This window comes from Anomaloglossus baeobatrachus, chromosome 11 (assembly GCF_048569485.1).
Source record: "Anomaloglossus baeobatrachus isolate aAnoBae1 chromosome 11, aAnoBae1.hap1, whole genome shotgun sequence".
NCBI lineage: Eukaryota > Metazoa > Chordata > Amphibia > Anura > Aromobatidae > Anomaloglossus > Anomaloglossus baeobatrachus.
In genome coordinates, this window is record NC_134363.1 from 139,410,516 (window position 1) to 139,437,468 (window position 26,953).

The 26,953-nt window shown below is 47.9% G+C and overlaps 1 protein-coding gene across 3 annotated transcripts in view; it reads left to right on the forward strand.

Moving 5' to 3' along the window:
• The first annotated feature begins 498 nt into the window (after positions 1 to 498).
• The window catches only part of RCN2 (reticulocalbin 2), a 29,562-nt gene continuing 3,107 nt past the window's right edge, over positions 499 to 26,953 (forward strand). For 2 of the 3 annotated variants that reach the window (XM_075327162.1, XM_075327163.1), the window contains exons 1-6: positions 547 to 641; positions 4,855 to 5,009; positions 8,072 to 8,177; positions 18,732 to 18,928; positions 24,646 to 24,759; positions 25,625 to 25,721. In XM_075327162.1, the coding sequence (XP_075183277.1) occupies positions 632 to 641; positions 4,855 to 5,009; positions 8,072 to 8,177; positions 18,732 to 18,928; positions 24,646 to 24,759; positions 25,625 to 25,721 (679 nt within the window). In that variant the 5' untranslated portion in view covers positions 547 to 631. The other variant, XM_075327164.1, reaches the window with a different exon arrangement.

Below are 26,953 nucleotides of genomic sequence, written 5' to 3' on the forward strand. Positions count from 1 at the left end.
GCTAACTGGGCTTGTCCTATGAAAAGATGTATTTATAAAAATGTGTGGGGTGTACTTACTTTGTGATCTACCATATACAGAATAATACCGGTACTGAGGATTACACCCAGTACACGGGACAGGAGAATTGATACTGTGCAGAGCCTCAGTGTGAACGTGCACCTATGCAGTGCGTATACACTCATGTGTTTAGCTTTGCCTCGGTTTTGGCACACCTATTCATACATCTTTTAAAAATCTGAAAGAAAAAGCCGCAGCATTTCCGCTATGTGTGAATTTCCCCATGCTTATTTCATCCAATCAAAGGGCAGCTCTTACTCCTTTAAGGCATTATAAACCGAATTAAAAGACCTGAGGAGATCAAACGGAAACGCCTCCGGTGTCCCCTGAGAAATGTCAGCCCCGACCACACCGCGCTGCCCACACACTGCCCTCAAAGAAAGCAAAGGCGCCCGCACGTCAGACCCCGCCCACTACGCGCTTTACGTCAACACTACGCCTTCCAATCACGACCAAGCGTGACGTCACCGTGGCAAACAGGTGGGCGTGGCGTGTGACGTAGCGCGTAATGGCGCCTGTGGCCCGGAGCCTGATGTGGGGGCATTAGTGGGAGTCTGCCGTCTTCTGAGCTATGGCTGACGGTAGGGACACCGAGCAGCGCCATCCTATAAGTGTTGCGTCACGTGTGGCGGTTTCCTCTGCACTGTATGCAGTGGTGTCTGCAGCGTGGGGCATCCTGGGAGTTGTAGTCTTACATCATTCTGTTGTTATTTACCTATAGCGGCCCCCTGCTGGGACTTGTAGTGTCACATTAACTGGAGAGCCTCAGATTGCTGAAGGGGAGTTGTTGTCCATGGGAACCAGTCAGTTTCCTTTCATTTCATTGGTTGCCATAGGTAACGACTCGTTTCCTCAGTTCTTATGCCTTCCAGTCTCCCATGATCTCAGGCCTGTGATTCTACCTGCACAGCAGAGGTCTGCTGGGACTTGTAGTTTCCACCAGGGGGGCACACGCTGCATGCACAGGAGAGTAGTGGTCCCTCATCTATATGATGATTACAGAAGAGGTCGGACTTGGCGCCCCCTCCGTGGACAGGTGACCTCACAGGGGACCCCTGGCCAGGGATCAGGGGGGACCCTCCTACCTGGTGCGCCAAGTGTATATGTGCAGTGATGGCTCGTCCGCCCCTTGTGCACGGGCTTCTTGCTGTACTTTTACCCTCTCCTCCTATAATCCCAGCAGCTCTCGCTTTCCATTTTTTTTTTTTTGCGTCCCTAGGTGTCAGGGCGGCCCCACGTGCATCCCCGGGTGTCGGGGCGGCTCCTCGTTCATCCCCGGGTGTCGGGGCGGCTCCTCGTTCATCCCCGGGTGTCGGGGCGGCTCCTCGTTCATCCCCGGGTGTCGGGGCTGCCTCCCGTTCATCCCCGGGTGTCGGGGCGGCCCCATGTGCCTCCCCTGGGTGTCAAGGAGGCCCCACGTGCCTCCCCCGGGTGCCGGGGCGGTCCCCCGTTCATCCCCGGTGCTGGCCATTAATAATTCCATGCAATGTATAAAGTATTGTGCATTATCTCCGCTCCTCTGCCGTGCTTGGTAAGAAGTGGTTGGCATCCTGAGAATTTTATTCCATTCACAAGCATCGATTTTGAAATGTGAAAATGTAAAGAGAAAATTAATTTCTCAACATTGATATCGCAGCACCAGGAAGGAAATGTTGTGGAATTCTGGAAATCACAGGTTGGACAGCCCTGATAATGAGCTGCAAATGATGAAGAAAGGGAAACAACATTTTCACAACGTTGTGATTGCTCCAGTATGGACTGCTATCAATGAGGTCATTACTAGTGATGAGCGAGTATGCTTGTCACTACTCGGTACTCGCACGAGTATCACTGTACTCGGGCTACTCGGCGGGTACCGAGTAATTTCGCGATACTCGTGCTGTACTCGTGGTCTTCATGTTGGCGCTCTTTTGAGAGCCAGCCCTCATGCAGGGATTGGCTGGCAGACCGCAATGCCACAGCCCTGTTACTTGTGGAATTGCAGTGATTGGCCGGCCCTCACAGAATGACCGTGCCTTTAGCCCGACACTTCCCCGCTCGGCTACGGCCCCTCCCGCACTCCACTCCGCGTGTATATATATATGCACGCTTACACACACACGCACTTTTTTTTTTTTAATTTACAGTTTTATGGTTTCTACATGCTGCCGGTGGTCATTTCACAAAAATACTTGGGTCTCCCATAGGATAACATTGGGCTCGGTGCTCGGGCCGAGTACACGAGTATCTTGGGATGCTCGGCCCGAGCCTCAAGCACCCGAGCTTTTTAGTACTCGCTCATCACTAGTCATTACTGGTTGTGTGAGAGGTTCTGCTGCTGAATGCACTTGGGCCCCAAAATCATCAAGATCCGCTGCTGGCGGCTTCCTTTGCAATTGCCGACCAATGACGTCCCAGATGTGATGGGAGACCAGTCCGGAGACGCTGCAGGCCATGGTGGCATCTTCAAAGTTGAGGAGTGTATATTGCACAGTTTGAAGGACATGTCATTAACCCCTTTCACGACATCCACCATAGATGTTCAGTGCTATGATTGTGCCAGCTGACGCCCTGCTGTAATGCCCACGATTGTTGCTTGCACAGATTGCAGACATTTAACCCCTCTGATGGCGCTGTGAAAAGCAACAGCCGCGTCAATCTGCTTATAAGAGGGAGCTATAGCGGTCGCGTTGTGCCGATGGTCTCTGTGCTGACCCCGGGCCAAAATAATGGCTGCGGAGTCACCCAGGTGCCTTGAGCAGAACCTAACGCGCCACTTACATCTGTCAGATTAACAGTAATGATGAGCAGGCACTAACATGCTCGGGCGCTTTGTACTCGTAACGAGCAGTCGGACGCTCGGACAGGTTCGACTCATGTACCGAGTATAATGGACGTCAATGGGAAACTCCAGCGGTTTACTGGATGATTTTCCTTCATGCTACTGTAGCATGCAGTACAATATGTCACTCTGTATTGGAGCTGTACACACAACAGTAGGATTATTTTCAATCTAGAGTATTTGAGATTTTATTTTTTAATATTTATCTACTTTCCAACATTTTGTGGACATGTACATCACTTGCAGGATGCAGGCTCAAGAGCTGAGTTCGCAACATCCCCGGCGGATGTCGGCTGTGTTATAGAGCTGACATCTGTGTCAAACAGCAGCGACAAGAGCTGAGCTCCGATCTCTGCTGTTTACCCGTTAGATGCCACTTTAGGCATTACACAATTGCGGTGTGCTGTTGGGTTGCTATAGCCTGATTTTACTGATATCCTGCAATATGCTGGCATTGATTCCAACAACCCCAACTAAGGGGACAAGATGCACAACAATTCCCATATATGTAAAAAAATATTTTATTAATGAAGCTTTAAAATACAATTTTATAAAAAACAAGGAACCCTCTAGAATACACAAAACACACCCAATGCAGCAATGGTAATACAATGAGTTCTACATGGCATATCAAATAATAAACTGTGTATGCGAGTTTATAGTATAAATTGCAATTATATCAACATGAATTATTATCTAATGGATAAGTTAAATAAATTCATTGAATATTAAATGTGTTATAGTTATCATCACAATTTAATTAATTCCATACTCGTTCCAGTTAAATGTCTATTATCTATAAACCTTTATTTTCTGGCTGCCAAAACGCGCGTCGGGACTAAGACACACACACCGATTTATGGGCTAGTAAACTTTATATACCAGTATATTCACAATAGTCGCTACTATCATCTAAGATCACTTGGATCTATTATAGGTCTTCTAATTTTTATTGACAATTTAATTAATTCCGTACTGGTACCAGTTAAATGTCTATTATCTATAAACCTTTAATTTCTGTCTGCCAAAACCAGATATTCAATTTTATTCAATAAAGCTGCTATATAATGGTTAGTAAATATTCAATTTCTAATACAATAGCCTTATTGTCAACTATAGAATATTTAATATCACTGGAATCATATTATCTGAAACAGTATATAATAACCATAAGATGATATTCACTGTTTGTGTGGACTCAATAAAAATTAGAAGACGTATAATAGATCCAAGTGATCTTAGATGATAGTAGCGACTATTGTAAATATACTGGTATATAAAGTTTACTAACCCATAAATCGGTGTGTGTGTCCTAGTCCCGACGCGCGTTTTGGCAGCCAGAAAATAAAGGTTTATAGATAATAGACATTTAACTGGAACAAGTGCGGAATTAATTAAATTGTGACGATAACTGTAACACATTTAATATTCAATGAATTTATTTAACTTATCCATTAGATAATTCATGTTGATATAATTGCAATTTATACTATAAACTTGCATGCACAGTTTATTATTTGATACGCCATGTAAAACGCATTGTATTACCATTGCTGCATTGGGTGCGTTTTGTGTATTCTAGAGGAATCCTAAAATTGTATTTTAAAGCTTCATTAATAAAATAATTTTTTACATGGGAATTGTTGTGCATCTTGTCCCCTTAGTTGGGGTTGTTGGAATCATATATAAGGAGTGATGCATTCCTGGTAATTTAATCAAGTAGGTCCGGTATATTAAGACTATTGTTGATTTATAATACGCTGGCATTGCAGTATATAAAACCAGTGATCACAGCTTCAGGTCCCCTAGGGGGACTAAAGAGTGGTCTGGCATCTCTCCCCCTGTAGGGAATCATCGAGGCTGTGCGATAGTCATGGTAATATCCATCTAAGTTGATGCAGGGAAATAGTTAATGATCCTCGTGTGTAGATGCAGATTTCTAATAATGAAGCTCCTGTTTTTCCATTGATCAGTGATGAAGATGGAGGCGTTACTGCTGCTCCTGTCTGTGTGCCTGACCCTCGGTGCATCCCACCTGCACGTATCCCCCAATAATCCCGATGATGGCCACTATGAGAACGGGGAGCACAACACGGACTATGACCAGAAGATGTTCCTGGGAGGAGAGGTAAGTGAGAGATAAAGCAGCTCTCATCAGGTACACATTGCACGCTTTCTCCAAGCGCTCAGCGTATAGATTAAAGGGAACCTGTCAGCAGAAATTTCGTAATAAAGCTAAAAGCTTCCCCCTCTGCAGCTCCTGGGCTGCATTCTGGAAAGGTTCCTGTTGCTATTCTGCCCCTTTTGAGATAAATAGTTTATAAAGTCTTACTTTTTGTATGCAAATATTTTTTCCTGTACACTGGGGCGGGCTGTCTTGCGTCCGTTATTCGCCTCCTGACGCTTTACGCCGTCCCCCATCTCTCATTTCCATACTGAGGACGCCGCCCAGTGCTCCCGAGGTCTCGCGCATGCGCCGTGCCACTCTCGTGGTACTGTGCACAGTGTTACTGGTGGTGACGTGATTGGGCAGGCGTGAGATTATGGGCAGAGCTGTGATTGTCATCAGCAAGTACCCACCCATAATCTCGTGCCCGCGCTTTCCCCTCTGCCTCCACCGTTCTGCGCAAGCGGTGGCCAGATGAACCCTGTTGATCGGTGGTGTGCTCCGCTCCTCCCATCTACTTCCTGCTCCAGGGAAACATGGGTAAGAGGTGACGTGGGTTCATCTGGCCAGCGCTTGCGCAGAACGGTGGAGGCAGAGGGAGAAAGCGCGGGCACGAGATTATGGGCGGGTACTTGCTGATGACAATCACAGCGCCGCCCATAATCTCACACCTGCGCAATCACGTCACCAGTGGTCACACTGTGCACAGTGCACGGTACCGCGAGAGTGGCACGGCGCATGCGCGAGACCTTGGGAGCACTGTGCGTGTCCTCAGTATGGAAATGAGCAATGGGGGACGGCGTAAAGCGGCAGGAGGGCGACTAACGGACGCAAGACAGCCCGCCCCCGTGACCATAAAAAAAGATTTGCATACAAAAAGTAAGACTTTATAAACTATTTAGTTCTCAAAGGGGGCAGAATAGCAACAGGAACCTTTCCAGAATGCAGCCTAGGAGCTGCAGAGGTGGAAGCTTTTAGGTTTATTACGAAATTTCTGCTGACAGGTTCCCTTTAAGGTGAGGATAGGTTTCTGTGAAAGCTTCCAGCATAACCTCATAAATGACCAAAGTGTCCTGGGACAACACCGCGATCAGAAGCAGCAGAGGGATCCGGGGATGTGAGGCGCCCAACCCAAGAGCGGACTCCAATCCTCAATGAATGGGATCTACAGATCCAGAAGGGAAATTACATCTCCAAACTTATGAATTCAGACATGAGGGTCCCCAAATGAATCCAGACCTCAAATCAGACCCCCAAATTAATCTTGATCCCTAAATCAATGCAATCGCCTAAAGCTGGAGGCAACACACATTGCACTGTCACATGTTATTTCACTATAATGTAAGGGAATGTGATCGTCAAGTTACTGCGAAACGTGCGTTGGAAGAAATCGATATCTGCAGGACTTTTGCTGATTTTTTTTTTTTCTTTTTTTTTTTTCATGCTTGCTCGCAACGTGGTCTCATTCGCTTATAGTGCAATGTAGGGTGTTTTTGACCGTGCGATGTGTGTCTCAGCCAAAATCACTGTGTGGACCCAGCTTAAAACTGTCACATACTGAGAACAGACCCCACCACTTGAAGGAAAAGTGTCTACCATTTTTCCTACCTCATCTGATGAAGGTGCAGTGACCCTGACTCCAGCGATGTCACTTAGTTTAGTGGGTGCAGCAGTTTTGATAGAATCACAGTTTTATCTGCTGTAGGAAATAGGACGAAGGAAGGAGGGATCCAGCACAAATCCTCGTGATTAAAAGTAAAAAACCATCCTTTATTTCAAAAATTTAAAAGATCATCAGAGACCGGGAGTAGGAAACATATTTACAACAGGCGCATAGGCAAAACTTTACGCGTTTCGGACTGGGAAAGTAAAAACAACGGAGTCCTTAATCATAAGTGACCTATGCTTAGCTGGAAGCAACTCATATAGGGGAGGAAATGAAATACACACATTATCTGCTGTAGACCTGACAGTGCTCTGAATGCTGAGCCATGTATAACCCCGCTCACAACACTGATTGGCAGCTGTCTGTGTACACTGTATATTGACGAAAGCTACTAATCAGTGGCAGGGTGGAGTTACTCAGAATGGCAGGACAAAAAGGCACAGGACACCTAGTCCTGTAGTGATAATCTCCAGCTGATAAAACACTGATTTTATTGAAACAACAACAACACAGCCCAGTAAGTGACACATCACTGGATCAGGGTCTCAGTCCCTACACCATGCAGCTCTCAAATTACATAGCAAAAACCTGCTGACAGATTCCCTTTAAATAAATTCAGACACCACTCCTAAAATAAATGGTCGTCCCCAACATTGAAAGAGATAAGTGATCCATAGGTAGGAGATAATGTTTTGGTGGGGGTGGGGGGTGAGACCAGTGGGACTCCATTGATCACGGTCCATTTTATAGTCCCCCCTTGGACTGTTGCGGTGGTCTAGTTTTCCATGGGAGTACCGGAGATAGTGGAGTACAGAGTGTACGTCACAATATTGGGAATAATCCTTTAATTCAGACCCCTAAAGTATTTCAACCCCACACACCAGACCTCTAAATTAATCGGCTTTAGTGCCAGACCCTTATATCGTACATCAGACAAGATCTTAGAAGTTTAGCATACCCCAGACCAGACCAGAAAAAAAAGTATTTGCTTGTCCCCTTTGTCTCCATAGCTTTACTATGGTTTTTAGTGTCAGACCTTGCTTTATGACGGAGGAGTTGTCCCTCCAGACATAGCACTCCTTGTGTACAGCTGCACTTAGACTTTCCCGTTTTGTGTATACAGCTTCTATGCATACCTATGCGTCTCCACAGTTACTGGCAAATACAACTAATCCCTGTCTAATCCGATTCTGCTCGTCAGCGTTGACCCAATCCTTCTGCCCTTTCTTCTTGGTCACCTGCTGTTATGTCTTTACCCATAAAATGACTTAGCTGCAGACGTGCACATTTTGGTTATTTTAGGAAATGTGGTCGCTGTTTGCTTAAAGCAATCTTGTGCCATTTGTTTTCCTGTAAGGAAGAAGCAGAAGACTTTGCAGAGCTGAGTCCAGAAGAGCAGCAGAAAAGACTGAAATCCATCATTAAAAAGATTGACATCGATGCCAATGGATACCTGACAGTAGGTAGGGGAGTCCGCTGGCCTTCGCTTTAGCATTGCATGTGGCTTTTCCTTTAGGAATGGTCTTACTTGCTTATTTTATATAATATTTTATGCAGAAAATTGTTGTTGTACATAAGGCAACATTTCACCACTGAATAATTCTGCACCTTTCTGATACACTTTATTTTTTTAGTCCTTAAAGGAGTTGTCCAGTGGTGACCTCTTGTTGCACGGTCGTTTTCTCTATCTTCTGGGCTATTGCCTTTTCTTCCCTGTCCTAATGCTGATGGTTCTTATTGTCTTTGTTCTCCCTTCTTGGTTCACTCCTCTCCAGGTGTTTCTCACTTTCTCAGATGCCTCATTGGGGGACACAGAACCATGGGTGTTTTGCTGCCTATCCATAGGAGGACACTAAGTGGATGCAAAAGCATAGCTCCTCCTCTGCAGTATACACCCCCTGGCCGGGCCAGGCAACCTCAGTGGTCCCCCAATGATGGCTAAGAGAAAACGATTTTACGGTGAGTACACAAAAATCCATTTTTTGGTCTCCCCTATCACATTCCGGGTTGGGTTTTATATCTTCACCTTCCACTGCACTCCCTTGCTGGCTACACCTCTAGGTGAACTTGTGTTTAGGAGATCTAACCCTTCAGTGTAGGGTATTGGGTAAACACCATTTTCGTTCCTGCAGTGAGTCGGTTTGTTTTCCTTCCCAGCACCTATTCCTTTCACGTCTTTTAGGTTTCTGGGAGGTTTTTCTTGATCCGCTTATTTGTAGCTTCCCCTCTAGCTTACATGAACGTGTTTTAGCTTTCTTGCTGTGGGTTTTTGTGTCTTCCTGTACACCTTCCTCCCCCCTTGTTGGCAGTGTGTTGCGTCCTCTCCTCTGGTCCTTCGGGTGGTGCAAGAAATTCCTCGATTGCCTTTTAGGCCATGTGCGCACTAGAAATTGACTTTTTTCTTAAGGAAAAACTGGACCCTCTGAAAGAATTCCACACCTGCGGTAAAAAAACGCACCAAGGCCATAATGAAATCCGCATGCAGTTTTGCCACGGTTTGGTGTGGATTTGCTGTGGATTTTCCACAGGTTGGTCCCTGCAGGTTTTTACCATTATCTATGGCAAAAACCGCAGGTACCTGTGGAAAAGAAGTTACATGCTTATTAATTTCGCAGCGGAAACCCCGCGGTTAAATCCGCAGGTATAAAAAAAAATCGCAAGTGTGCACACAGCATTTTTCTTTATCGTTCCTTTGGGAGACCCATACCATGGGTGTTTAGCTTCTGCCTCCTGAGGACACACAAAGTACTACACTTAAAAGTGTAGCTCCTCCCTCTGAGCTTATACACCCCCTGGTAGCCAGTCCTAGCCAGTTTTATTGCTTTGTGTCAGGAGGCATACATCCACACATGCATTCTCATCTGATTTGTTTGACTTTTGGAAAGAGTTGGAAGAAAAGCGGGTCCATGTCTGGACTCCCGGCATGTCCCTTCTCACCCCACTGTGTCGGCGGTGTTGTTAAGGTTGATTTACAAGGCTGCAGCCTTACATGCCGCACTCCTTCACCATCCCTTCTGGGCTCTGGCTTGAAGTGGGAGCCAGCACGGTCTCCATGCCTGGCAGGAGTCCGGTCTACATCCACAGCCCCTTGAGGATTCTGTTGGACCGGAGCACTCATCCCCAGGGACATGGCCCTGCGTCTCAGCAGCTAAGTACCTGAGACGTTTATGTTGGGGGTCCCGGTTCTTTATTGTAAGGGGAGAGTATGCTGTATGTGATTGTTTTAACTTTTCCGGCGGATTCTCTAGCTTTTGCCTGAGAACCGCGCCGATGGTGCCTGCTTGTCGGCCTCGCCGCTTAAATTTAGGCCCCGGCTTCGCCGGAGGCCTAGTTTCATTTTCCTGCCCTCGCATGTCACTCATGCAGAGGGACAGGTTCGGCTCCTCCCGGCGGCCCTTCTACACAGGGGAGGGACACTCCCCACTGCTGGGGCATCCCTCCTTCCCTGCAGGTCTCTATAGCCCTCCAGTTCCCGCTCTTTTATAGGAACGCCCCCTAGTCATTTCTCAGGCAGAGTTCACTCTGCTCTGGGACATCCTGCATTCTGCATCTCTGCTGAGGTGCTGCGACTGGGGGACCGGGCTTCGGGATCTGGAGGGCACACAACACCGCGCTCAGCGGTCTGGTAAGCCACAGCCGGTCTCCGGTTGTGGACCTCTGTATACCAGCAGCATGTCTCACACAAGGAGCAAGGCTCCAAAGCTTTATTCTGCATGCACTGCATGTAAGCTCCTGCTGCCTGTGCCGAGCACCTATCCACATTGTGATGTCTGCTCTAACTTGGCAGTGCCACAGCCTGGAGTCTCACCCCCAGTGGTCTCTCAGGCTGCTGCTGCACCTGTGATTGAACCCCCGGCCTGCGTAGAGTCTTTTTCTAGGTCCATATCCCAGTCATTTGCTGAGTCCATGGGACTTTTGTCCAGGACTTTGATGAATATGCATCAGCCCCCCTCACAGGGTGCCTCTTATACTCTTGACAGAGGACTCCTATCCTCTGACCTCCGTCCATCAGAGCTCACGGAGGATTCATCATCTGATCCCAGACCCCGTCCTTCTAAGAGAAGGCGCAGGGTTTCCTCCCCCTCCCCATCCCACGGCTCTGTCTCAAGAGCTGACTCTCAAGATGAGGAGGATGCCCTCACTGGGGGCTCGAAGGCTATGTATCCCATTGATTTCTCTGAGGGTGACTCAGATCTTAGTGATTTGATTTCTTCTATTAATTCTGTGCTGGATCTCAATCCGCCAGTATCAGAGGAGCAACTCTCTTTGGCAGAAAAACATCAGTTTACCTCGCCTAAGAGAGTGAAGAGTGTGTTCTTTAACCACTCTAGTTTTCAGACCGCTGTGACCAAACCCAGGGCCTGCCCTGACAAACGCTTTCCAAAGCGTGGTTCTGATGACCGGTTTCCATTTCCACCTGAGGTGGTCAAGGAGTGGTCTCACTCCCCAAAGGTAGACCCTCCGGTGTCTAGGCTATCAGCCCGGACCGTTGTGTCGGTGGCTGACGGCACCTCACTTAAGGATTCCACTGACCGTCAGATTGACCTTCTGGCCAAATCTGTGTATGAAGCTGCGGGGGCCGCGTTTTCCCCGTCTTTTGCAGCAGTGTGGGCTCTCAAAGCCATCTCTGCTTCTCTAGAGGAGATGCATTCCCTCACCAAGGAATCTATGCCTGAGATGGTTGCCTTAACTGCTCAGGCTTCAGCTTTTTCATCCTATGCCATGTCTGCCATGCTAGAGGCTGCTCAACGCACTGCGGTGGCTTCAGCTAATTCTCTTGTTATCCGCAGGATTTTGTGGCTTCGAGAGTGGAAGGCAGATGCTTCTTCCAAGAAGTTTCTTGCTGGGCTCCCTTTTGCTGGTTCACGGCTGTTTAATGATTTCATCCAGCTGTTCACCAAAGAAGCTAGTGGCGGGAAGAGTACTTCCATGCCACAAACCAAGACCAGGAAACCCGCCCAGGGTAGGAATCAATCGAGGTTTCGTTCCTTTCGTTCCTCCAACTGGTCATCCTCTAAGCCTTCCGCCTTGTCCGCTAACTCAGCCAAGGATCAGAAATCCAACTGGCGCCCAAAAGCGCGTCCGCAGAAGACCGCAGGAGGTTCTGCCACTAAGGCAGCTTCCTCATGACTCTCTGCCCGCTCCAGCCACGTCCTTAGTCGGTGGCAGGCTCTCCCACTTTGGCGACGCTTGGTTAAAGCAAGTCTCCGATCAGTGGGTGAGAGACATCATATCTCACGGCTACAGGATAGAATTTTCTTCCAGCCCGCCAAACAGATTTTTTCTCTCAACTCCCCCCTGCTCCAAGGCCGCCGCCTTCTCGCAGGCCGTGGCGTCCTTGCAGGCAAACGGAGTGATTGTCCCAGTTCCCGCTCAGGAACGGTTCAGAGGTTTTTACTCAAATCTCTTCCTAGTTCCAAAAAAGGACGGTACCTTCCGGCCCATCCTGGATCTCAAGCTTCTCAACAAGCATGTCCGGGTGCGGCATTTTCGCATCGAGTCTCTGCGATCAGTCATTGCCTCTATGACCCAAGGGGAGTTCCTGGCGTCCATCGACATCAGAGATGCCTATCTACATGTGCCAATCGCAGTGTCACATCAGCGTTGGTTACGTTTTGCGATAGGAGAGGATCATTTCCAATTCGTGGCTCTCCCCTTTGGGTTAGCCACGGCCCCTCGGGTATTCACCAAGGTCATGGCGGCAGTGATTGCGGTCCTGCACCTCCAGGGGTTAGCAGTGCTTCCTTATCTGGACGACCTTCTGGTCAAGGGTACATCCAGCGCAGACTGTCAGCGGAGTGTTTCGCTCACTCTCGCCACCCTAGCCCAATTCGGGTGGATTGTCAATCTTCCCAAATCCACTCTGACTCCGACCCAGAGTCTCACGTACCTAGGGATGCAGTTCGAGACTTTGCCGGCACTTGTGAAGTTGCCCTTAATCAAACAGCAGTCTCTCCGGCTAGCGGTGCGCTCTCTCCTGAGGCCCCGCCGTTATTCCCTCAGGCACCTGATGCAGGTGCTGGGTCAAATGGTGGCCTCCATGGAGGTGGTTCCCTTTGCCCAGTTCCATCTGCGTCCTCTGCAGCTGGACATTCTCCGCTGTTGGGACAAGCGGCCTTGCTCCTTACAGAGGTTAGTTGCTCTGTCGCCACGGACCAGGAGCTCTCTTCAGTGGTGGCTTCGACCCCTCTCCCTGTCCCAAGGGCGCTCCTTCCTGACTCCGTCCTAGGTGATTCTCACCACGGATGCCAGCCTATCCGGCTGGGGAGCGGTACATCTCCACCACAGAGCACAGGGCACTTGGACTCCGTCCGAGTCAGCCCTTTCAATCAATGTGCTGGAAACCAGAGCTGTGCTTCTAGCTCTCCTAGCCTTTCACCACCTGTTGGCGGGCAGGCACATTCAAGTCCAGTCAGACAACGCGACAGCGGTTGCCTACATCAATCACCAAGGCGGGACACGCAGCCGCCTGGCAATGTTGGAGGTCCAACGCATTCTTCAATGGGCGGAGGACTCCAAGTCCACCATATCCGCAGTCCACATCCCTGGCGTAGAAAACTGGGAGGCAGATTATCTCAGCCGTCAAGCCGTGGACGGTGGCGAGTGGTCCCTGCACCCGGCAGTGTTTCAGTCAATCTGCCGCAAGTGGGGCACTCCGGACGTGCACCTAATGGCATCCCGTCACAACAACAAGGTTCCGGTTTATGTGGCTCGCTCCCACGATCCTCAGGCCTTCGCCGCGGACGCTCTGGTTCAAGACTGGTCCCAGTTTCGTCTGTCCTACGTGTTTCCCCCTCTAGCTCTCTTGCCCAGAGTCCTGCGCAAGATCAGAATGGAGGGCCGTCGAGTCATCCTCATTGCACCGGACTGGCCCAGGCGAGCTTGGTATCCGGACCTGCTCCAACTGCCCGTGGAGATGCCGTGGCATCTTCCGGACCGTCCAGACCTACTCTCGCAAGGTCCGTTTTTCCGCCCGAATTCTGCGGCACTCAAATTGACGACGTGGCTCTTGAGTCCTGGATTTTGACGGCTTCTGGTATTCCTCCGGAAGTCATCTCCACTATGACTCGGGCCCGTAAGTCTTCCTCCGTCAAGATCTATCACAGGACTTGGAAAATTTTCCTGTCCTGGTGTCGCTCTTCCGGCCATTCTCCTTGGCCATTCTCGTTGCCGACCCTTCTGTCTTTTTTACAGTCCGGTCTGCAGCTAGGACTGTCCCTCAACTCTCTCAAGGGACAAGTCTCAGCTCTATCAGTGCTGTTCCAGCGGCGTCTCGCCCGGCTGGCTCAGGTCCGCACCTTCATGCAAGGTGCGTCTCACATCATTCCGCCTTATCGGCGGCTCTTGGATCCCTGGGACCTTAACTTGGTCCTCACGGTATTGCAGAAACCCCCTTTCGAGCCCCTTAGGGAGGTTTCTTTGTATCGTCTTTCTCAAAAGGTGGCCTTTCTAGTTGCCATAACTTCTCTCAGGAGAGTCTCTGATTTGGCTGCGCTCTCCTCGGAGTCACCTTTTTTGGTTTTTCACCAAGACAAAGTGGTTCTCCGTCCGACCCCGGACTTTCTTCCTCAGGTGGTCTCTCCCTTCCACCTTAACCAGGATATTTCCTTGCCTTCCTTCTGTCCGGCCCCTGTTCATCGCTTTGAGAAAGCGCTGCATACTCTAGATCTGGTGCGTGCTCTCCGGATTTATGTGTCTCGCACCGCTGCGCTTAGGCGGTGCACCTCTCTTTTTGTGCTAACCACAGGGCGGCGCAAGGGTCTCTCTGCTTCTAAGCCGACCTTGGCCCGTTGGATTAGATCGACCATTTCGGACGCCTACCAGAGTACTCAGGTGCCTCCCCCGCCGGGGATCAAAGCACACTCGACCAGAGCTGTCGGTGCCTCTTGGGCTTTCAGGCACCAGGCTACGGCTCAACAAGTCTGTCAGGCTGCCACTTGGACTAGCCTGCATACCTTTTCGAAGCACTACCAAGTGCATGCTCATGCTTCGGCAGATGTGAGTTTGGGCAGACGCATCCTTCAGGTGGCTGTCGCCCACTTGTGAAGTTAGGCTCCGCCTACTTCTTAGTTTTTTCTGTTTATTCCCACCCAGGGACAGCTTTGGAACGTCCCATGGTCTGGGTCTCCCAAAGGAACGATGAAGAAAAAGAGAATTTTGTTACTTACCGTAAATTCTTTTTCTTATAGTTCCGTATTGGGAGACCCAGCTCCCTCCCTGTTGCCTTTTGGCAATTTTCTTGTTCCGTGTGTTATCACCGGCTGTTGTCGTGGACAGAGTCTCCGGTTGTTCCGGTTCTTACTCGGTTCTACTTGTGGGTGGCTATTCTCCTTCAGCTTTTGCACTAAACTGGCTAGGACTGGCTACCAGGGGGTGTATAAGCTCAGAGGGAGGAGCTACACTTTTAAGTGTAGTACTTTGTGTGTCCTACGGAGGCAGAAGCTAAACACCCATGGTCTGGGTCTCCCAATACGGAACTATAAGAAAAAGAATTTACGGTAAGTAACAAAATTCTCTTTTTTTTTTATACCCATAGGATTTGCTGGGGAATGACTGCAGCAATGTTAGGCTAGGTTCACATTTCCGTTGTTTATGATCAGTCACAATCCGCCGCTCTGATAAACAGCGCAATCCGTTTGGCGGATTCCGTTGTTTCCCATAGACTTGTATGAGCGGCGGATTGTGACTGAACATAAACAACAGAAATGTGAACCTAGCCTAACATTGCTGCAGTTGCATCCTCCGCCCGACTGATCAGTTGTGGAACGACTGACCGTCGGGCGGCAGGAACGCAGCATGTAGCATTTTTTGAGCAGCGGAATCCTTATGATTTCGCTGCGCATGCTCTCTCTCGGCGGCCGAACGATCAGCTGATCTCCCGGCCGCCGGCTTCTGTGAGCGATCAGCTGATCTCCCGGCGGCCGGCTAATGAGAGCGATCAGCTGATCGTTCACAATAGCCAGTTGCCGGGAGATCATCTGATCGCTCTCATAAGCCGGCGGCTGGGAGATCATGTGATCGCTCTCAGAAGCCGGCGGCCGGGAGATCATGTGATCACTCTCAGAAGCCGGCGGCCGGGAGATCATCTGATCGCTCTCAGAAGCCGGCGGCCGGGAGATCATCTGATCGCTCTCAGAAGCCGGCGGCCGGGAGATCATCTGATCGCTCTCAGAAGCCGGCGGCCGGGAGATCATCTAATCGCTCTCAGAAGCCGGCGGCCGGGAGATCAGCTGATCGCTCTCAGAAGCCGGCGGCCGGGAGATCAGCTGATCGCTCTCAGAAGCCGGCGGCCGGGAGATCAGCTGATCGCTCTCATTAGCCGGCCGCCGAGAGATCATCTGATCGCTCACAGAAGCCGGCAGCCGGGAGATCATCTGATCGCTCTCAGAAGCTGGCGGCCGGCTAATGTGAACGATCAGCTGATCGTTCTCTCTCTCGTTTTACATCGGAATCCGCTTTCTAATTCCAATTATTGTCATCCGTTGTACAACGCATCAGTCACAAGTGTCAAGCAACGCTTGTGACTGATGCAAAACAACGGAAATGTGAACCTAGCCTTAAGGGTGCTTTACACGCTGCGACATCGCTAGCGATAGCACCCGCCCACGTTGCTGTTTGTTTCGTAATGGGGGTGATCGCTGCCGTAGCGAACAATACCGCTACGGCAGCGTCACACGCACATACCTGCTTAGCGATGTCGCTGGAGACACTGAACAATCCCTTAAAGAAGGGCGAGGTTCGTTCGGCGTCACAGCGGCGTCACTAAGCGGCCGCCCAATAGCAGAGGAGGGGCGGAGATGAGCAGGACATAACATCCCGCCCACCTCCTTCCTTCCTCATTTCTGGTGGATGCAGGTAAGGAGATGTTCGTCGCTCCTGCGGTGTCACACACAGCGATGTGTGATGCCGCAGGAACGAGGAACAACCAGCGGCATGCACCACCAACGTTATTATGAAAAGGAGTGACATGTCAACGATCAACGATTTTTTACATTTTTGCGATCATTGATCGTCGCTCCTTGGTGTCACACACAACGATATCGCTAATGGCGCCGGAAAGTGCGTCACTAACACCGTGACCCCGACGATATATCGTTAGTGATATTGTGTGTAAAGCACCCTTTAGACACATTTTCTGCAGCAAATCTGCGGTAAATCTGTAGCGTGCGCACAGGGCCTTAGGGAGTCGGGTCTATGGTGGTGTTTTGAGTTGTGTTACTTTTTAGTCTGTACAGGGACCAGTTGAGTTGGGGGGCAGTGTCTCCCCTTTTCCGTTACCCATGTATGAGAGTGTTTACATCCCTAACACTGCTGATTGCTGTGCTTGTTTTTTTTCCAGCAGACCTATAGGGAATGAATGCAGCAGCTGTCTTGCATGTGCACCCACCACCCCTCATATACTAGACTGTCAGAGTGTCCCTCAGAAACCATGCCAACTGAGCCCCCACAATAAACAATACAGTTAGGGACAATTAACAGTGCAATATGGTCCTTTTGTTGGTTTCTCCTGCTGAACCCCCAAACAACATGGTGCAGATGAAACCTCTGGCAGAGCCGTCAGGTGAGACAAAAGGAGCTCTAATAGACTCTGTGCTTTGTTACAGTGTACAGCACCCAAAAAAGTAGATTCAATTATCACAGTTGTCTAAAAAGATGGATTGCGCCAATAAAAAGCCCAGAGTCCATTAGATTGCTGTGTGTCTCATTGTGCTCTATGGCTCGGTCTGAATCCCGGATTTTGGGAATTCAGATGGAACGCCCGATGGAGTGCCAAATCACAATGTGAATGGCCCCTTAGCAGAGTGCACCGTTAGTGCCAATATAGCCCCCTCATTTACAATACTATCAGCAGTGCCCTGAAGTAGTACTCTCGTTAGAGTGCCCCCTAACAAACATTACAGAAATAGCCCCCCCCAATATACAATACTGTGCATAGAGTGGCTCCAAGCAAGCATTGCCAGCATAGTAATATAAAGGTCAGTGATAAAACCATGCCTACTTATGTGGAGAGGGGTCTCTACATACATAGTTATACTATGCCCATTGAGGTTAATAGAAGCATTATAAACTCATACAAAGCAACACCTGGTAATGGCAATGGGGGTTAGCGGTGTGCTGGAGACAAGCCTGTTCTGTAAGGATTGTAAGGGGCACTTTGCACACTACGATATCGCAGGTGCGATGTCAGTGGGGTCAAATCGAGAGTGACGCACATCCGGCGTCGCAGGCGATATCGTAGTGTGCAAATCCTTTTTGATACGATTAACGAGCGCAAAAGCGTCGTTATCGTATGATCGGTGTAGCGTCGGTCATTTCCATAATTTGGGAAGGACCGATGTTGTTCCTAGTTCCCCTGCGGCAGCACACATCGCTGTGTGAGAAGCCGCAGGAGCGAGGAACATCTCCTACCTGCGTCCTGCGGCTCACGCTGGCTATGTGGAAGGAAGGAGGTGGGCGGGATGTTTACATCCCGCTCAGCTCCGCCCTCCCGCTTCTATTGGCCGCCTGGCGTGTGACGTCGCTATGACGCCGCACGACCCGCCCCCTTAGTAAGGAGGTGGGTCACCGGCCAGAGCGACGTCGCAGGGCAGGTGAGTGCATGTGAAGCTGCCGTAGCGATAATGTGCGACGGGGGCGGGGACTATCGCGCGGCATCGCAGCATCGGCTTGTGATGTCTTAGTGTGCAAAGGGCCCCTAAGAGATCCTAAAGGGATTTCTGTCCCTATTTTTAAGTCTCCATCTGGTCCTGGTGTCCTGTATGGCAAAGTACAAGAAGTGGGATACAATCGTCTCTCAATGGCCCGTAGCTTCTCTGCCCCGTCGGCCGTGTTTCCTGTGGTTTTCTCTCCTTATCTTTTAACATGGTCTCCATTTGAATAGCTGTGATCACTGTTTGGCTGCAGCGGTCACATGCCGATCCTGCCAAAAGAGAAGAAGATATGGAGTACAAGGATGTTTCTTTTAACTTTCTCATACATGTCTTTATTAACACTTTTTTCGTCTCTTGTTCCTGAAGATGAGCTGAGCTTGTGGATCCAGAAAGCCTTTAAGCATTACATTTTAGAAGACACCAAGGAGCAGTTTGCAGAAGTGGACTTGGATAAGGACGGCACCGTGACCTGGGAGGAATACAACATCCACATGTACGACCGCATCATCGACTATTCTGAAGACACTATTCTTGAAGACGATGAGGAAGAGTCTTTCCGTCTGGTGAGAAACTTTGCAATCCTTCTATCCAGTAATGATAAGCAGGTTGTATGCTCCTATATTAGTATTTTTATGGGCAAGTTTACTGTGCCTTTATTCTTAAAGAGGACCAACCACCAGGATCTTCCTATATAAACTGAAGCCAGTGCTATACTGGCGCTATCATGCTGATTCTATACATACCTTTAGTTGTGATTTCGGATGTATAGTTTTTGAAATATAGGCAAGTAAGGTTGCTTTCACACTACGTTTTTTTAACATGCGTCATGAACGTTTTTTGCTGTAAAAGTGGATCTTATTTTTACAAAGAGAAACGCATGCAAACGCAAGTGTTATTTTACAGGATCCTGTCACTTGAAGTTTATGGGCGGGCATTGGAGTCATGTGATCGGGAGTGAGGGGAACTGAACGTGATAGACTGGGAGCCGGCATCTGACAGCTGCGGACGCTGACAACCAAGGTAAACATCGGGTAACTAAGCGAAGCGCTTTGCTTGGTTACCCGATATTTACCTTGGTTACGAGCGTCCTCCGCTCTCAGGCGGGGGTGAGAGGGGGGGGGGGGAGACTGATCACCCGAGGTTGGTTTCTGGGCATGCTCAGTAGAGCAATCAGGATCCTGTCTATCAGCATGCCAGCGTTCACATGCGTTTGCGTGCAGTATAGTCAGGATCCAGTGAAAAACAGTATTTGGACACAGCTCAAAAACGCTACAAGTAGTGTTTTTGAAAAAAGTTAAAAAACTGCAACTCGCTGGATCCTCGCTATAACGCACGCAAACGCATGTGAACGCATGTTGACGAGAGTCCATTGCAAATGCATTGAAATTAAAACGCATTTGCACTGGATCCGTTTTTGGTTAACAAAACGTTCATGACGGATGTTAAAAAAACGTAGTCTGAAAGCAGCCTAAAGTTTGTGAAATGCACTGTTATTTGATTGATAGGTGCAACGGAATATCTAATAGGTGGGTTAGGTTTCGCTAGTTATTCCCGCTCCTGTCTGCCTGCCTGTCCCACCCCCCCCATCCCTCCCCCGGATTTTCCTCCCTCCCTCCTCTTTCTGTAATAATAGAGACGGGCAGGCAACAGACAGGGGTGGGAATAACTAGCAAAACACGACCCACCTATTAGATATTCTGTAGCTGCTATCAATCAAATAACAGTGCATTTCACAAACTTTACTTGCCTATATTTCAGAAACTTTACATCCGATCTCACAACTAAAGGTATGTATAGAATCAGCATGATAGCACCAGTATAGCACTGGCTTTAGTTTCTATAGGAAAATCCTGGTGGTTAGTCCTCTTTAAGGTGTATCAAACTTTTAAAGAGCAACTAAACTTTGAACATGTTTTTTTTTTTCTTGTTTGGTAAGCACTTTAATTGGCTGCAGATTGGTGGGGTCCAGGTTCTGAGATCCCCACTGATTGCTGAATGGATCCCCGAAAAGTGCACCTCTGCAGACGGGAGTGCAGCTCAGCTCCTACCTAAGATTGCATGGGATGGATTTAAAGGGAACCAATCATCAGGATTTTCCTATATAAACTAAAGCCAGTGCTATACTGGCGCTATCAGGCTGATTCTATACATACCTTTAGCGGTCAGCTCGGAGGTTTTAAACGAGAGCAGAAGAAGCAAGGGCGCATGCGCCGCCCTCTCATCCTCAAGAATAGAATAGCAGAGGGTAACACGATATTCACAAAGATGGCGCCGGAGATGAGCGCTATGCGCAGGCGCCAACTTCGACACCGTCTTAGTGAATAGTAAAATTAGTATAGAGACCAGAGAGAGGGCGGAACAGGCGGCAGAGGGGTGGGAATCTATATCAATACACACCTAGTTACTATCTGCTCCGTTGCAAATGCCACTCAAGAAGCTTCTGAATTTATAAACTTCACTTTCTTGGATTTCAAAACCTAAACATCCGAGCTGACCACTAAAAGTATGTATAGAATCAGCCTGATAGTGCCAGTATAGCACTGTATGTATAAAAACAGCCTGATAGTGCCAGTATAGCATTGTATGTATAGAATCAGCCTGATAGTGCCAGTATAGCACTGTATGTATAAAAACAGCCTGATAGTGCCAGTATAGCACTGTATGTATAGAATCAGCCTGATAGTGCCAGTATAGCACTGTATGTATAGGATCAGCCTGATAGTGCCAGTATAGCACTGTATGTATAGAATCAGCCTGATAGTGCCAGTATAGCACTGTATGTATAGGATCAGCCAGATAGTGCCAGTATAGCACTGTATGTATAAAAACAGCCTGATAGTGCCAGTATAGCACTGTATGTATAGAATCAGCCTGATAGTGCCAGTATAGCACTGTATGTATAGGATCAGCCTGATAGTGCCAGTATAGCACTGTATGTATAAAAACAGCCTGATAGTGCCAGTATAGCACTGTATATATAGAATCAGCCTGATAGTGCCAGTATAGCACTGTATGTATAGGATCAGCCTGATAGTGCCAGTATAGCACTGTATGTATAGAATCAGCCTGATAGCGCCAGTATAGCACTGTATGTATAGAATCAGCCTGATAGTGCCAGTATAGCACTGTATGTATAGAATCAGCCTGATAGTGCCAGTATAGCACTGTATGTATAGGATCAGCCTGATAGTGCCAGTATAGCACTGTATGTATAAAAACAGCCTGATAGTGCCAGTATAGCACTGTATGTATAGAATCAGCCTGATAGTGCCAGTATAGCACTGTATGTATAGAATCAGCCTGATAGTGCCAGTATAGCACTGTATGTATAGAATCAGCCTGATAGTGCCAGTATAGCACTGTATGTATAGAATCAGCCTGATAGTGCCAGTATAGCACTGTATGTATAGGATCAGCCTGATAGTGCCAGTATAGCACTGTATGTATAGGATCAGCCTGATAGTGCCAGTATACAGGGCTGTGGAGTCGGTAAGCCAAACCTTCGACTCTGACTCCGACTCCTCAAATTCTCTTGCACCGACTCCGACTCCGGCTCCGACTCAGACTCCGGCTCCGACTCCGACTCCTACATATATTGCTTATAGTTAGGTGAAAAATTTATTGTAGTACATGAATATGTGTATGTGAACATCAGACATTTAATAATTTTTATGATACAATAATCAAGATATTTGGATAGAACATAAAATATATTTATTGGAATACAACTTTAGAACACAAAAAACTGTAATAAATTGTAAATATGTAATACACTATGTAATATACAGTAGATTACATATATATCTTGTGTGTGTGTGTATATACACTGTATATATATATATATTATATATATTACATATTTACAATTTATTAGTTTTTTTGTGTTCTAAAGTTGTATTCCAATAAATATTTTATGTTCTATCCAAATATCTTGATTATTGTATCATAAAAATGATTAAATGTCTGATGTTCACATTGTACTACAATAAATTTTTCACTTAAATATAAGCATTATACTAAATGTTGTTATTTAGTAAAATATTCAGCACATTCTGCATTGCACTCCTGTCCCCAATTTATTATATATTTTAGGAGTCGGAGTCGGTGCATTTTATACCGACTCCGACTCCGACTCCGACTCCACCAAAATGAGCTCCGACTCCGATTCCGACTCCACGACTCCGACTCCACAGCCCTGCCAGTATAGCACTGTATGTATAAAAACAGCCTGATAGTGCCAGTATAGCACTGTATATATAGAATCAGCCTGATAGTGCCAGTATAGCACTGTATGTATAAAAACAGCCTGATAATGCCAGTATAGCACTGTATGTATAGAATCAGCCTGATAGTGCCAGTATAGCACTGTATGTATAGAATCAGCCTGATAGTGCCAGTATAGCACTGTATGTATAGAATCAGCCTGATAGTGCCAGTATAGCACTGTATGTATAGAATCAGCCTGATAGCGCCAGTATAGCACTGTATGTATAGAATCAGCCTGATAGTGCCAGTATAGCACTGTATGTATAGAATCAGCCTGATAGTGCCAGTATAGCACTGTATGTATAGAATCAGCCTGATAGTGCCAGTATAGCACTGTATGTATAGAATCAGCCTGATAGTGCCAGTATAGCACTGTATGTATAGAATCAGCCTGATAGTGCCAGTATAGCACGGGCTTTAGCTTATATACGAAAATCCGATGCTTGGCTCCCTTTAATAGAAAGCGTAGGAATTGTAGCTTATGCTTTCTATTGAATTTGTAATCTGTGTCTGTGCACTTGTGTCTGCAGCTGTGCACTGTTTGATGGTCTATTGCGCAATCGCTGAGGGTCTCAGGATCTGGACCGCACCAATCTGCAGCCAATTCAAGTGCCTGCCAAATATGCACAAAAGAACAACACTTTCAAGGTTTAGTTACTCTTTAAGGACGGCATCACACTTGCGATTGAAAAATCGGTCAGATTCTCATGCCGGAGAGTAGGACGATTTTTTTCTCACTTTTCATCCGTGTGCTTTCAGTGTGCAATCTTTTTTTTTTTTTTCCCTTAGTTGCTGTTACTCATTTACAGTCATGTACAGGAGCATTTACAGTGTTCTCTGCTACATGATAGAAATGTATTGAGAAAAACAGATGTTAGTAGGATGGTCCGTGTGCCGTCCATGTGACATCCGTTTTTCTCTCGCACCCATAGACTTGCATTGGAAAGTCTTGCGCGAGAAACTCTACAAATCGCAGTTTTTTTTTTCTTCAGTCCGATTTGGACTAAGGAAAAAAAGCAGATGAGAGCTGCCTCATTGATTAACATGGGTCCGAGTGCAATGCGAGATTTTCTCACATTGTACTCGTGCAAGTCAATCGCAAGTGTGACACCGGCCTAACACTGTGAAATCTGCAAACCTGTCACAGATTAATGCTAGTTACTGCTCTGTGATGGATAAGCACGTCAACATGATCTTGTGGGTTCGGCACTGCATCCCCTAGAAGAGCAACAGGAACGTGGCTGATGGGCACCACAAGCCTGGCTGTATGATTGCACTGCCCTCAGCCGTCTTCTCCCAGCCCTGCTGTATGCCAGGCCTCCCCTCTATCAAGAGACCGGTCAGTCACCTCTAGCAGTGTTGTGAAGAGCCAGCCGTGTGCGGAATTGGACTAGTATGGTCTCTGGCTGGTGTCCCACTTGCGAGTGCCTCATGTGTATCTCACGCGAGTCTCGCGTTGCATCACCCGGCACGCACTCACACTCTGCTCACAGAAGCAGGTTGGTTGCATGTATCTCTATGCAGCCGACCTGCTTCTGTGAGCAGAGTGTGAGTTTGTCCCGGGTGATGCACCGCGAAACTCGCGCGAGATACACGTGAGGCAATCGCAAGTGGGACACCAGCCTAAATTTGGATCTTCAAACTATATTTTCTCACTCATGCTTCCAGGCACAGATTCATGCTGCCTGGGTTTGGCTGAACAATATGTAATGTTCAGAGCACCTAGGCTGCCATTGTTCTCGGCAGCACTTCTGTTTAATTAGGACAATGGGCTGCCGAGAATGATTATCTTTTCTACAGATCAAAAGAATATTTCACTCCACAAACTATTCTTAATATTTTTTTTCACGTATTGATCCCATTTAACTTTCTGGCTCCTGTACTTCAGCGAAACTTGGCAGCCCATATTGATTGTATCCAAAAACAGAGGGGGCGCAGCTCTTCTAATTAGCGCTGTCATTTTACAGGAGTTGTTGGATGCCATCTTAATCTTATAAATGTTTTCTTTCTGAAGATCCACTTGAAGGACAAGAAGCGTTTTGAGCGCGCAGATCAGGATAACAATTCTGGATTAAATTTACAAGAGTTTACAGACTTTGAACATCCGGAAGAAACAGATTATATGCTGGTAAGACGAAGATGAGGAGTGAAGAACCTCAGCGTCATAGCAGTGTATTATATGAATGGTCGGGAAATATTCTGCAGTAATGCACTTAGGCTATACAATATGACTGATGATTGATGAGGGATGTAGGGTTGGACATGACACTCCTCATACACCAGGCAGACGCTTAGGCCCTGTGCCCACGCTGCGTATTTTGACGCGTATTTTGACGTGGATTTTGATGCAGATTTTCAGAAATCTGCATGTCCATTGTGAAGCCAGCAAAGTCTATGAGAATTCAGAAGTGCTGAGTATTTTTCCCTTGCGTATTTGGTGCAGGTTTCTTTTTTTCTGCACCAAATCTGCACCAATTACGCAAGGGAAAAATAAGCAACATGGACACAGCACTTCTGAATTCTCATAGACTTTGCTGGCTTCACAATGGACATGCAGATTTCTGAAAATCTGCATCAAAATCCGCGTCAAAATGCACAGGGTGGGCACTGGGCCTTATTCTTCTCTCCCGAGTAAAATAAACACTCGGGGTCGTCCATGGTGGAAGCGATCGTATGTGTGTTTATAAGTTGGACATACGTTAGGGATCAGATAATTAATAAATCACTTATTTATCAAGATGCCATAAGTGAAAACAAATTACCGGTAAGTCTGGGCTGTGATCTGTGGTCTCAACTGACGCTTTAACTACTAGCTCCTGTTCACACCTGCAGTAGAGACTTTTTCCTGAGCCTCAGTCATAGATATCTGCCTCTAAATCCCAGGCACTATAGTACAGCACATTGTCTACGGTACATTGCAAAATAGAAATGATCTGTTAAGATCAAGTATATTTGGAATCATTGTCCTCGATTTCTGTCCCATTTTCCTTTAGGAATTTGTCATCGAAGGAGCCTTAGAAGAACACGACAAGGATGGGGATGGATTTGTTAGTTTAGATGAATATCTCGGAGAATATTCACAGGATCCAGGTATATTGTGTTCAGCATGTGATGCCATATACTGGGATAGCAGAGATGTGTGTAGAAGGCCTAGCACACCCTGCCGGGAATGGGAAACGTTACGGATGGACCCCTGGTGATCATCATCCCCGTAATAGCTCTTACAAGCAATTATTCACAATCAAAACGTGAAATTATAATTACCATATTTTTCGGATTATAAAACGCACTTTTCCTCCCAAAAATTTGGGAGGAAAATGAGGGGTGCGTCTTAAAATCCGAATATAGCTTACCGGGGGGGCTGTCTGTGCAGCTCTGTGTGCGGGTGGCGAGGTGCGGGTCGCTTTGTGCGGGCGAGTGCCTGTTGGTGCCGGCGGCTGGGTGCCTGTTGCTGCCGGGTGCTTGTTGGTGCCGGGTGCCTGTTGGTGCCGGCGGCTGGGTGCCTCGCTGTCCCAGCTGCCTCCCTGTGCGGGTGGGTGGCCCACTCTGTGCAGGCGGGCTTTCGGGCGGGTTGCTGGCTGTGCAAATTGCGATGGCTGTGCGGTGAATGTCAGTCTGTCCGCGCTCCCGGTTTCTAAGGATGGCGCCGGGAGTCAGTGCGTGTGCAGATGGACCTCTTGAACGAGAGCTCCATCTGCGCACGCACCGCTCCGGGCGCCATCATTTGAAATTGGGACACTCACCGCACTGGCCTGCTCCACCATTGAGCCGCCGCTGTCACCCGCTGCTGACACCACTGACCCGCCGCTGACACCACTTCTATGTAAATCCCTGACTTCCTATCGCGTAGGTGTCACTGGATATTTGCTCAGTAACGCTCCTTCTTCCGGTAGTGTTACTGATGGCCTGGACTGCCCAGATGTCAAGGCGCTCTCCATCAAGAACCTGTACATTGATGGCTGGTTACTCGGGCATGACATTGATGGCTGGTTACTCGGGCATGTGCATTGACACTGTGGGTGTACAGAGTCCGGAGCGTGCGCAGATCGAAAAAGAAGCTGTGGCGTACCCCCAGCCTCAGTGCACATGGTCAAGTCAGGTCGCAGTATGGGATTTCTTTGGGGAGCAGTGGACTGTCGGGCAGTCCAAGCCATCAAACTGTGGTGGGTGTCACTACCAAGCAGACGAGCAGCACTTATCCGATAGCCACCACCAAACACACGATAGGGAGTCACTCATGGGAATGTTTGTTTTTTTTACTTATAAGCTTGGGCATTTAGCTTCATGGCAACCTGTTAGGGACGCACATTACATGTCCTATA